The 12,340-nt window shown below is 47.2% G+C and overlaps 1 protein-coding gene across 3 annotated transcripts in view; it reads right to left on the bottom strand.

Moving 5' to 3' along the window:
• ATP6V1C2 (ATPase H+ transporting V1 subunit C2) overlaps positions 1–12,340 on the bottom strand; it is a 52,525-nt gene that overhangs the window by 39,114 nt on the left and 1,071 nt on the right. For 2 of the 3 annotated variants that reach the window (XM_059405152.1, XM_059405153.1), the window contains exons 2-3: positions 11,999–12,152; positions 9,861–9,928 (exon numbers count right to left, since the gene is read on the bottom strand). In XM_059405152.1, coding sequence (XP_059261135.1) covers positions 9,861–9,928; positions 11,999–12,127 — 197 coding nt within the window. In that variant the 5' untranslated portion in view covers positions 12,128–12,152. Of the gene's footprint in view, positions 1–3,042; positions 3,102–3,216; positions 3,309–9,860; positions 9,929–11,998; positions 12,153–12,340 lie in introns of those variants that run through there. The other variant, XM_059405154.1, reaches the window with a different exon arrangement.

Genomic DNA, 12,340 nt, shown 5'->3' with positions numbered 1-12,340 from the left:
AAAAAAATTATACAGGCATCAAGATTATATACACGACACAGTTGGTAACAGCTCCCTGCCCTGTAAACGCCGAGAAGCCAGGGTCCACCTCTGGGGCCGCTTCATAAACTAGGGTACGTCCCCCGAGTGGAATGCGAGGGAGCCCAGAAAGAGAGACAGCTCTGGGTGAACCGACAGGAGAAATCTCCCAGGACATATTGCTCAGTGAGGGATAAGCAAGATCCGTAACAGCATGTGTAGATGACCACTTTGTGTTTAGAAAGGGGAGAGAAAAATAGAGGCTGAAATCGCCTTGTGTTGGCATCAGGAAGCACCAAAAATGTACCCAAGCAATTTGCAAACCTGGTTTTCTTAAACTGGGACCAGAGAAGCAGGGAAGAGATCAGGCACAGCAGGGGAGGGGCGGCATGGACAATGTAAGGGAGATTTCTCATGGTTTTTATCTGGGATGCACGTGAATGTATTGCCTGTTCGGGGAAAAAATTATTCTCTACTTTTTAAAAAAGATTTTATTTATTTATTTGACAGACAGAGATCACAAGTAGGCAGAGAGGCAGGCAGAGAGAGAGGGGGAAGCAGGCTCCCTGCTGAGCAGAGAGCCCGATGTGGGGCTCGATCCCAGGACCCAGGGACCATGACCCGAGCCAAAGGCAGAGGCTTTAACCCATTGAGCCACCCAGGCGCCCCTATTATCAACTTTTTAATATACATTTAGAGACCCCGGCCTGAAGATCGAGTGCCCAGAAGCGTGTCAAGATTAAATGGGGTCATGGCTGGTAACAGTAACCAGATTCCTCAGCATCTCCAGCCTGCCTGCCCAGAATCACCCTGAGACCCCCAAAATGCAGGTTCTGAGGGGTGCCTCGGTGGCTCAGTTGGTTAAGCTTCTGACTCTTGATTTCAGCTCAAGGTCATGATCTCAGGGTCATGGGATGGAGCCCCGCTTCGGGCTCAGCACAGAGTCTTCATTAAGTTTCTCTCCCCCTCTGCTCCCTCCCCATGCTCAGTCTCTCACTCGCTCTCCCTCTGAAATAAATAAATAAATAAATCAAATCTTCAGGAAAAAAATAAAATAAAATAAAATACAACAAAATAAAATGCAGGTTCTGGGACCCCACCCTAGATGTACCCAATCAGAGTCCCCGGGGATTCTGTATGTTTTTTCTAGTTCCCAGGCGATCATATGGGCTGAAGGAGGCGGCCCATGACCTCCTGACGGGGCAGATGAGGCCCATGTGTTCAGTATGTATTTATTCAACTCCCACTATGAGTCAGGCACAGTTCCAGAACCTGCTTTCTTGGGGCTTATATTCTAAAGGAAACAGATAAAGACAAAGAAGAAAAGTATTAAATAGTGGCATATGGAATGCAGGTATCAGAACAGGGCGACCTGGCAGGACGAGGCTGACAGCCGGGCCGGAGAAGGCCTCTGAAGGTGACATTTAGCCTGAGATGGGGATGACAAGGAGGAACCCGCCCTGCGAGGGTGGGGGGACTTCCAGGTCAAGGGAAGGTCGAGCGTGACCCAGAGCAGGATGGAGCCAGGGTGGTGGTTGTGGGGGGGGGTGCGCATAAAAGAAGGCCTGCCTCATTAGGGTTCTGGAAGCCAGGGTCAAGAGCATGGATTCTATACTGAAGGTACTGGAAAGCCACAGAAAGGTTTTAAGCACCCAAGTCATGTGACAGGGCGTTTTGAAAAAGACCACTCTGGCTGCCATGCGGCAGGGCCGGGGGAGGCGGCAGGCAGGAAGAGTGTGTTACGGGAACACAAGCAAGGGCAGAAGGTGGCTTGCATGCAGATGTGGCGCGGGACACGCCAAGAAGTGATGGACACGGGCCAAGTTTGGAAGGTGGCACCCACAGGACTCTGTCCCTACTGGAGTGGCAAGTGGACTGTGGACCTGGAGGAACACGAGGATGCCTGGGCAGCGCGTCTGTGGGCCCACGAGCCATCGAAGGGCCCCATAGAGACTCCACATACGTACTCGGTCTCCTGAGAATGACATTCACTTAGGACATGAAGCCCATTCTTAAAAAAGAGCCATTTAAAGCTGCCCCTTAAGCCCTTGAGAACCAGAAAAGTCGAAGGGGCTGCCGTCCAGCTGAGGTGTGAAGAGTCAGCGAGGGCCGAGTGGCCGTGGTCGGGCTGAGGTCCCAACGCGAGTGGAGCTATGGGTCCCAGGAGCTGGTCAAGATCTCGGAGGGAAGTAAGTGCCTTCTCCTAAATTTGGCCTCCAAAAGATTATTTCCTGGATTTCACAATGTTGCCTCCGGCTGCCCCTGACCCAGGCCTGATGCATATAAAGCAGCCGGCCCACATTCCTTCCCTCCTGGCCCGACTTCTAGTTGCCAGAGCTGGCCGGTGGGGGGAAGGAGAACTGTCAGGGCCTGTGTCACATCAGGCAAAGCAAAGAGTGTGACAGCAGGGTCTGAAGGAAGGGATGAAGGCCGGGCAGGCAGGCAGAGGGGGAGCCAACTGCCATCTGCCCCCGGCCTCTGGCTGAGGCAGGGAGAGAAGCAGGCGGACCAGGTTAAGGCCTGACACACGCATCGTCTACACGACTTTGCCAAAGCAGCTTCTCTCGGGGAACAGCGATATTCTCACCTGTAAAGAGCAGATACTCACACGGTTCACAGGATGGTGGCGGAGATTTTGTGAGGAAACAGAGAAATGAGAAGCACCTAATACAGTGCCTGGCACACAACGAGGAATGGGTGAAAGGCTGTCGCCAGTGTGGCACTCCGGACAGAAAACGAGACAAACAGGCACACACACCATCAAGTGGCAATCCCCCACGGAGAGACAACTGTCATCGCCTTCATGCCTCCAGCCAGAGCAGAAAATACCATCATGTATGAAAGCATGGGTAGAGCAGATACGAAAATCATTATAACTGTGGTTCCTACAGACACCTACCAGCTCTAGACAACAGGAACAGGAGAAAACACTCATCAGAGGCCCCCATGGGACACTCAGGAGAAGCCGCAGTAGAGGAGGTCCCAAGAAATCTTCAAACACCCAAAGACAGAAACAGCACTTACTTCACACTGAAAATGCACATGTTCAGGCCCCGACTCAGCTGGAAGAGAAGCCCAGGAATCTATTTTATTTTTAATGGGGGGAGAGAGGCAGAGAGAGAATGTTACGCAGGGCTCAATCTCACGATCCTGAGATCATGACCTAAGCTGAAATCAAGAGTCAGGCCCTTGGGGCACCTGGGTCCAGGCTCAGTGGGTTAAGCTTCTGCTTTCGGCTCAGGTCATGATTTCAGGGTCCTGGGATCAAGCCCCGCATCGGGCTCTCTGCTCAGCAGGGAGCCTGCTTCCTCCTCTCTCTGCCTGCCTCTCTGCCTGCTTGTGATCTCTCTGTCAAATAAATAAGTAAACTCTTAAAAAAAAACAAAAAAGAGTCAGGCGCTTAACTGATTAAGCCACCCAGGCGCCCCTCCCATCATCTATTTCTTAATAAGTCTTCCAGATGATTCTGGGGCACAGTGCAGGTTAAGAGCCACTGATTTAAGTAGGCTGAACATAGAATGCCAAGTGTGGTCTGTGGACCCGCAGCACAGGATAAGCGTGGAGCTTGTAAGAAACGCAGAGTCCCAGGCTCAGCCCAGACCCACTGAGTCAAAACCCGCATTTTGCCGAGATCCCCAGGCCATTCATCTGTGTTTGAGAAGCACTGTCTAGAGCGCCAGCCCAGCGCTAACAGAAATGTAACTGAGCCACATGTCACTTAAAAATTTCTAGTAGCCACAATAGAAAAAATAACAGTGAAATTAATTTCAATAATATATTTTATGTAACTCAATATCAAAAACATTATTGTTTCAACAGCTATTAGAATTTCCCTTTTTTTTTGTTTTTTGTAGTTTTTTTTTTTTTTGGTACTAAGTTTCCGATATCTGAGGTTTCCTACATTACCATCTCACTCAAACGAGCCACCAGTCAAGAGCTCAAGCCCCATGTGGCCAGTGGACGCCTGCGTGAACAATGTGGAGAAGATGGAGAACAGAGTGAAACTTCCAAATTCTTCTTACAAAGCTGTCATCATTCTTAAACTAGTATGTCTTTCTAATTTTGTGCTGTCACACAACTGACCCGTCTTAATACTGTGGTTAAAAATGAGGACTCTGGGGGCGCCTGGGTGGCTCAGTGGGTTAAGGACACTGCCTTCGGCTGAGGTCATGATCTCAGGGTCCTGGGATCCCCGCCTCTCTGCTCAACAGGGTGCCTGCTTCCTCCTCTCTCTCTACCTGCCTCCCCGCCTACTCCGTCTGTCAAATAAATAAATATCTTTAAAAAAAAAAAAATGAGGACTCTGGGGGCATGTGGGTGGCTCAGTTAAACATCTGCTTTCAGCTCAGGTCATAATCCCAGAGTCCTGGGATCGAGCCCTGCATAGGGCTCTCTGCTCAGTGGGAAGCCTGCCTCTCCCTCTCCCATTCCCCTGCTTGTGTTCCCTCTTTCGCTGCGTCTCTGTCAAATAAATAAATAAATTCTTAAAAAAAAAAAGAGGACTCTAGAGCCAGACTCTCTCTAACCCTAACCTTAACCCTTAATCCTGACCCTAACCCTACTTCTAGACGCTGGAATCAGACTCCCTGACCTTTCACCTTAGCTTCCATAAAGAAACTCAGTTAAGTTTGTGGGTCACGGAATTAAGACATGGAAATCCCCATTTATAAATAGTAAACATTTCAAGAGAAGATCTCATTTCTAATAGCAACTACATAAAAAATAAAATTTGGGGGGAAAGAGTCCATGAGATACCGTGCTGGACCTTTGCTGACTGAAACGTGAAAGCGCTCTTTCCAGAGGAACAAGAAAAAGAATTAAGCCAACTGGAAGAGCCACCATGCTCACCACAACACTCAAAACGATAAGGATTTAATCCCCCTAACTTCACTGTAATCTCCGATGAATTATCTATAGGATCTTTGCACCAACCATGTGATAGGTTCTGTCCTAAGTGTTTGGGATATATCTAAATTAAAAAAAAAAAAAATCTGTGCTTTTAGATACCTCACAAGAAGGTCTTTCCAGGTTTGTAAATATCAGAGCAGGAATGTACGTGTATTTTTGTTTTGTTTTACCAAGAAAGGAGATATACAAAGGCCCTCCTAAGGACTGCCTCTGGGGAGAGCTTCTGGAATCAACTGGAACTATTTCTTTTTTTTACCTCTGCATACCATTTGATTGTTATACCATTTAAATCTTTAAATATTTACAAATACTTTGTAAAATGCCAATGTTAATTATCTGAGCAATGAATAAGACAGGATTAAGACATACTAAAACGTCTGTATTTAAAAAAAAAAGAAAGAAAGAAAACAACAATGATTGATTGGTGGATCTGGGTCAAGGCTCTATTCTTCCTCTGCTGCCCCGAGCCCATCTAGCTCCTTCTGGGAGGGTCTCTCTGGGCATGTTTGTTTTCTCATCTAGAACACGAAGGGGTTAGATTCGATCTCTAAGGGTCTGTGCAGCCCTAATATTTCAGGATTCTTTCTTCCATTCATTCGTTCAGCTGGTTTTGGAGGGCCTACAATAGTACAGGTGCAAGGGATCAAAGTGTGCCAGTGGCTAACCTCAGGGAACTGACAGTCTAGGTGACAGGCTGGTATTTAAGCAGATGATCCAGCAAGGAAACGCACAAGGGCACTGTAGAAAGTGCAATGAAGGAGAAGCAAACCAGGACGGGGGAGATGAACAGGTCTGAAGGCAGGAGGGTTAGGAGAAGAGTCTGGGGGAGTGGAGCAGCATGAGCAGGTGTTAATGGGGCCTGACAGGGAGGGGAAGGTTGGAAACACCACGGAGAGCAGGAAAACAGCAAACACCTACAGCAGGACCGCCCAGAAGCTTGGAGGAGTCTAGAAAAGCACACAGCATTAAGAGGCATTCAACAAATACCTGTCTAATGAACTGGAGAAATGTCACGCAGCTAGGGGAAGTTGTTAAATCATATTTTGCGTCTCTTCAGAATGCCCTTGGAAGAACCCACCATTAATCAGGCATCCACACTCAGATACATAATCTGTGATCCACATCTTCGAGCTAACCCTCAGTCAACTTCATGGAACCACGGGATAAAGAAAAGCCACCAGCTTTTCCACAAGCCGGGGGCAAGCGACAGTCACCAGTGTACCCCAGGAACCTGTGAGGTGTATCTGAGTGCAATGTAGTTGAAATGTAGTATTTCAACCTGCATGGCAAAAGAATCGAAGATACTGAGAAGAACTCAAACACTGATAATGGTGTGTGTGGGGGGGGTGCTTTTTCCCAAGATAAAATCATTTGTTTTCTCCAGTGTTCATGAATTACAGGGTAAGTACAAAGTAAATTAACAAAGGGAGCATGGGGGAATTAAAAAAAAAAAAAAAAAAAGGCAGTAAGCAAAACCTGCCTTCCAGCTACATGGAAAAACACTCCAGTGCCCCGAGTAAATAAATAATAAAAGGATATGGAAACAATACACCTTGAAAACTCTTGTCCCTCCTCTGTTCTCCTGGCCAGAGGCAGTGCTGACAGGTTTGCGCTGCCTGGGCTACAGAACCGGCCAGCATTTATTTATCTAACAACACTGGAGTCCCCTTTAAAGAATCAGGTAGGGCATTTCAAAGGCATGAAGCCCCTGGGTAGTGTATCCCATTACCTCACTCCAAGCCCCAGCATTAACTCTAAGACAAAGTACCCTGGCCCCTGGAAGTAAAGAAATGCTAGAAATAAGGGAGCTCAGATCACACCATTTTCCTCCCCGCCCCCCACCACGGAAGGTTCTTGAGAATATCTGCCCACAAGGAAAAATAAAACAATGCACAGCAACTGCCATTCTCACCACACCTAGCCCCGGCTTTTGAAAAACACCTCCTCTTTTGAAAAACACCTCCATTCGTATGGGTTCTGTCTGTTTCACAATGACAGCCTAAACCTGGCCGGCGCACACATTTTTATGTTATTCCTTAAACACATGCTATGCCACCAGTGCAAGCAAACTGTGCAACCGCTAGGGAAGGAACAGGACACGCATCAAAACAAGGCAAAACGAAACACAAAGGAAAAAATAAAGGTGGAAATAATAATGCAGGATCACAGAATTTTAGAGCTAGAGGAGGGTTTGGGGAATAAGAAACAGGCTCTCGGACCTGCATTAGAGCAGACAATCGGTAGCAAAGAAAGATCTAGAAGGGTCTAGAAAAGTCTAGGAAGAGAAAATGCTGATTAGCTGTCCTTTCTGCAATAGGCCGGGAAAGCCATCTCCTGCCGAGGGCAGTGGGCTGGCCTCCAGAGAGGCTGTCAGACCCAATTCCCTGTGGAGCAGATCAGCCTAAGAAAGGAGCTGACATTCAGGGATCAGGCCACTTTTTCTTGGACGTTAATTTTTCATAGAATGTGGCCTCGGATTTGGTAACACTTGAGGCAACACGATTTTACTCCCCTTCATTCTTCTGGGAAAGCACAGAGATGTTCACTATTATCCCATTTTACAGATAAGAAAGCCAAAGGTTAGTTTTCTTTTTCAAAGACGGTGCGCTGCCCAGGACCTGGTGACCAGGACTGTCTTTCTGTGGTCAGAGCAACATCCCACGGGTAGCAAAATGTCACTAACAAAGCATTCCTTTCATGCCCGGGGAAGGGGGCAGGTGAACAGCAACAGAACCCAGGACACATTTCGAGCTCACAGCCCCAGTCTGCAGATGAAGGGTCCTCCCAGTGTGACCTCGAGGGCTCCCAGGAAATGCGTGAAAAAGGCAACTGACCCATCACATCACCACATTCGCCCTGAGCGAATCTGAAACCTTCTACAGAGGCAGCGAGATCAATCCGCCGGCCCCGGGTCTGTGTTCTGGTCATGACCTGGCCTGCTTGGACTGTTTTCCTCATCTACCCCCACTCTGCATTCTGTTTCAATCAAATGGGAACATTGGTTAAACACCGCATTTCTGGATGCACCAAAACTAAGGGTTATTATTATTATTTTTTAAAACACCCAAATAAACAAATGCTGGCAAATCCCTGTGGTATAACACTAGTGGAACAGTCAACAGTGATCCAAAGATATGAAGAGAGGAGGCGCCTGAGTGGCTCAGATGGTTGAGAGAGCATCCAACTCTTGATCTCAGCTCAGGTCATGATCTCAGGGTCGTGAGATCGAGCCCCATGTTGGGCTCTGCACTGGGCATGGAGCCTGCTTAACGTTCTCTCTGCTTCTCTCCCCCATTAAAAAAAATAGATTCCTGGGCTTCTCTTCCAGCTGCGTGGGGCCTGAACATGTGCATTTTCAGTGTGAAGTAAGTGCTGTTTCTTTGTGTGTTTGAAGATTTCTTGGGACCTCCTCTATTACAGCTTTTCCTGAGCATGGACCCTGCTTAGGATTCTCTCTCCCCCCTTCCCCCTACCCCACTCATGTGAGCGTTCTCGCTCTCTCTCAAATAAGTAAGTATTCTTAAAAAAAAAAAAAAAGATATGAAGAGAAAGCAAGTTATAAAATATGTATAACATGGTGTCACCATTATTAATGTACGCAAGCATATCTGTAGAAAAAATTGGATTTATCTACTGCAAATACAACATAACATCGCTTGCAGTAGCATTCTCTAAATGGTATAATTACTGGGGTTTTGTATTTTCTGTCTCATGATTTTCTACGATCTATTGGTATTTTCCAGTGATTATGCACCAGATGGGTAACAATTTTAAAAAAATGATTTTAAGACTTTAAACGATCCTCATATGCACACTTTTTGTGGGACTGGGAATGGGAGTAATTCATTGGAGAGGTGATGCGGGCATATCTGCACAAGTTCACATCCAAATACTCTTTGACCCAGCATTTCAGTGTATAATTATCCCACTCCAGGGCGTGTACAAAGAAATAAAAAAAAAAAAGGACCATCACTGCAGCATTGTTTGGAACAGCAGAAGACAGAAAACTTAAATGTCCATCAACAGGGAAATACTAGTAAATCAGGACACCTCCAGTCGAGCTAATATAGCCCAACAGAAAAATCCAGTTATGTGGGGCGCCTGGGTGGCTCAGTGGGTTGAGCCGCTGCCTTCAGCTTGGGTCAAGATCTCAGGGTCCTGGGATAGAGTCCCACATCAGGCTCTCCACTCAGCAGGGAGCCTGCTTCCCTCTCTCTCTCTCTGCCTGCCTCTCCATCTAGTTGTGATTTCTCTCTGTTAAATAAATAAATAAAATCTTTAAAATGCAAACTATTTAAAAAAAAAATCCAGTTATGGACTGACACCAGACTATGTCTAAGATACGTGATTAGGAGAGAAAAGCAAGGTGGGGGGCAGATGCTATTATTTGTTCTCAACCTGCTTTCCAGAATATACTCATATTGGTGGTACACGTACAGGCTGTCTCCAGAAGGTGCCCCCCAAGTTGATAACAGTGTTGCCACCTAAGAGGGGAAGTTGGGGAACAGGAGAGAAGAAACCAGACGAGAGGGAAACTTCTTGCCATTCGATAGCCTTCCGTCTGTCCTTCGAATCTTTTATGATGTGCTTATATGTCTACGAACACAACACAAAACCAAACCAAGAACCTTAAAATACAAAAGCCTGGAGGGAAATGGCTCAATTATTTTCTAGAAGTTTCAGTACCTTATGCCACACAGTGTTCTTCATTCTGAAGGTGGCCCCCGGAAAAACGCTGCCTCCAGCCAAAAAAAAAAAAAAAACAAAAAACAAAACTACTCAAGGGCCCCCAAGTGCTGCTGTTGACCCGATGCCCTTATGTGACTTTTAGGACCGGGTGTGGACAAGATTGGCTTGGCCAAAGCAAGAGCACTGTGTCCCTTGACAACACTGTCCAATTCTCACTTGTATGCAGTAAATAAGAAATAGTTTACCTTTCAGCAAAGGTATCGAGTTTCCCCAGCTCGTCGGAGAGGCCAACAAGGGAATCCAAGGTCCCCACCTAAAAAGATCGTAAAGAAGTTAGAGGCTCACGCTTTAAGGCAGGGGAGAGTTAGGTCACTTTCAGCAACAGCAAAGAGTTCTCTAAACTCCATCTCCCCTTAGTTATTCTTGGTCAGTGGCCGAACTGGAAACTGGGAAGGGCTGTTAAGAGAAGCAATGAATTGGGGAATTTTTAAATTATTATTACTGTTGTTGTTATTATTATTTCTGCCAATAGGATAAACTATCCTATTTCTGCCAGAGGAAGGAGTGACCACTATGTCACTGTGAGACCCCAGCTCATTTTCTTCTTAGAATGGCCGTCTGCTAGTCATGGGATTCATCCCCATAGTTGAGGAGATGGACCAGAAAGCAAGTTAAAGCTGCCGCCATTTCTGGGGCGCCTGGGGGGCTCAGTCAGTTAAGTATCTGTCTTTGGCTCAGGTCATGATTCTACAGTCCTGGGATGAGCCCTGCACGGGTTCCCTGCTCAGTAAGAAGCCAAAAAGCCTGCTTCTCCCTCTTCCTCTGCCTCCTGACCCCAGTGTGTTCGCTCTCTCTCTCAAATAAATAAAACTCTTAAAAAAAGAAAGAAATTGCTGTTTCTAAAGCCTTTCTTCTTCAAGATGAGATGCTTTTCTTTCTTTCTTCTTCAAGATGTCCAACCAACCTCTGTTCTTCTCTGCTATTACTAACGACGATCTTGGGGGTGCAGAAAACCAACTCCCCCTCCCACCTCCTCATTCATGCAAGTCCTTTTCTTTTCCCGTTACTCATAACACTCCGCTTCTTAAAGTGACAGTTATTAGAGTCCAAAACTGTATTTAAAGGTCTAGTCCACAGAACCAGAAGGAAAGGCTTTGTTTTCAGGTCATCAACCACCAGTCAGACATTAAAAAGCAATCAGGATTAACGCTGTGTGGGAGCTATCCTTTCATAAAAGAATATTTTTTACAAAAAAATACTTTAAGAAAGGAAATTAGGAAATAAGAAGGCCCGGACATGTCTCGTAAATGAAGCTGCTTCTTTTCAAGCAACCTGACGTTAAGCATCTTTGGGGAGGGTCCTGTCTCTTCTCTTTGCTCCCTCCCGTCTGACACGCTGCCTTACACAAAGTGCTGAGTGTTCATTGATTCCCTAACCTTCACAGCGGGGGTCACGGGACAAACAGGGCAGGTTTGACACAGGCAGCGACACATGGGTTCAGAAACAGGTGCTGCCAATTACCAGATCTGCAGCCCTGGTCTCCTTTCTCCTCCCTTCCTGATCTATCCCTGGGATTGGAAGATTCCAGACGATGTGTTTAAAGTGGCTGGGCCCCAACCATAGTGCTCAGTAAACACCAGCAAATACAGCGGCATCCCCAATGTCTATGGTGCTGACGGTGCAGCTCCCAGCGCAGAGGGCAGACTGCGGTCTGAAAGATTATATGGCAGTTTTCGAGAAGAGCTGCCCCTGGTCAGTTGGGGCCATCCCTCCAGCAGCCACAGCACATTTGCACAGGTGTCATCGAGAAATGGCTCAAGCGCCTTCCTTTTGGAAACGTACAGTCTTGGGAAGCACGGCAACAATTCCACTCTTCTGAAGCAAAAGGACTGTGCTCGCCTTGCTCCTCTTGCCTGTTTGTTTCATTCTAACTTTGTTCTCCACTGCAAGAGCCCTGAGAGTCTCCTGCCTCCCGTCTCTGTGCTGTCACATCTCTCTGCCGTCTGCCCACCGATCATTAAATTCCCTTCCTGCCTCCCCACCAGAACCAGAAGGATCCTGAAGCTTCCCTCCCTGCTCCAGGGCGGGAGCACTACCAAGGCGGAAGCTCTCCAAGCCTGCACGTTTAAACTGTACTGGCGGTCCTCCCCACCACACCCATCTCTCCCTGCTCCTTTCCTCCTGGGTCTGGAAGTCCACACACACCACAACCAACTTCGGACGGTGGCATGAAGTCCCATCCAGACCACTGACGTGCCCGGTTCATCTTCAGCCCCAGGTTGAGGATCAGCGTCACTGTCTTTGCCCTGTGATGTCTCCTTGACTTCCCAGAAGCCACCCACCCCTAACCCACCACCTCCTTCCTCCGGTCCAGGAATTTTACCTTGAAGTCAGGAATCGAGAATTTGGTGTTATAAGACAGGTTGGACTTGGCAGTTACGGTGTTCATCCTCTCCAGAGCTTGTAAATTTTCCTGGTCGCCAGGGGCAGAAATTAACCAAAACTCCGACATGCTTCAGCCTTCTTTTACGCAGGTACTGACCAGAACCACAGCAACACACACAGAAACAGGAGGAGACAAGCGTCAAATATCTCTATTCCTTCAGCACTCCCTTCCACCAGAATTCATCCTCTCCGGGATGTCTTGCGTTTACCAGTTTCCCATTCTTTCCCATACTTTGCCCCTTCGACCTTCCAAATTAGATTCTCCAGTTCCAAGGACACC

Source organism: Mustela nigripes, chromosome 7 (genome assembly GCF_022355385.1).
Source record: "Mustela nigripes isolate SB6536 chromosome 7, MUSNIG.SB6536, whole genome shotgun sequence".
NCBI classification, from domain to species: Eukaryota; Metazoa; Chordata; class Mammalia; order Carnivora; family Mustelidae; genus Mustela; species Mustela nigripes.
This window is presented reverse-complemented; position numbering and strand designations above follow the sequence as displayed.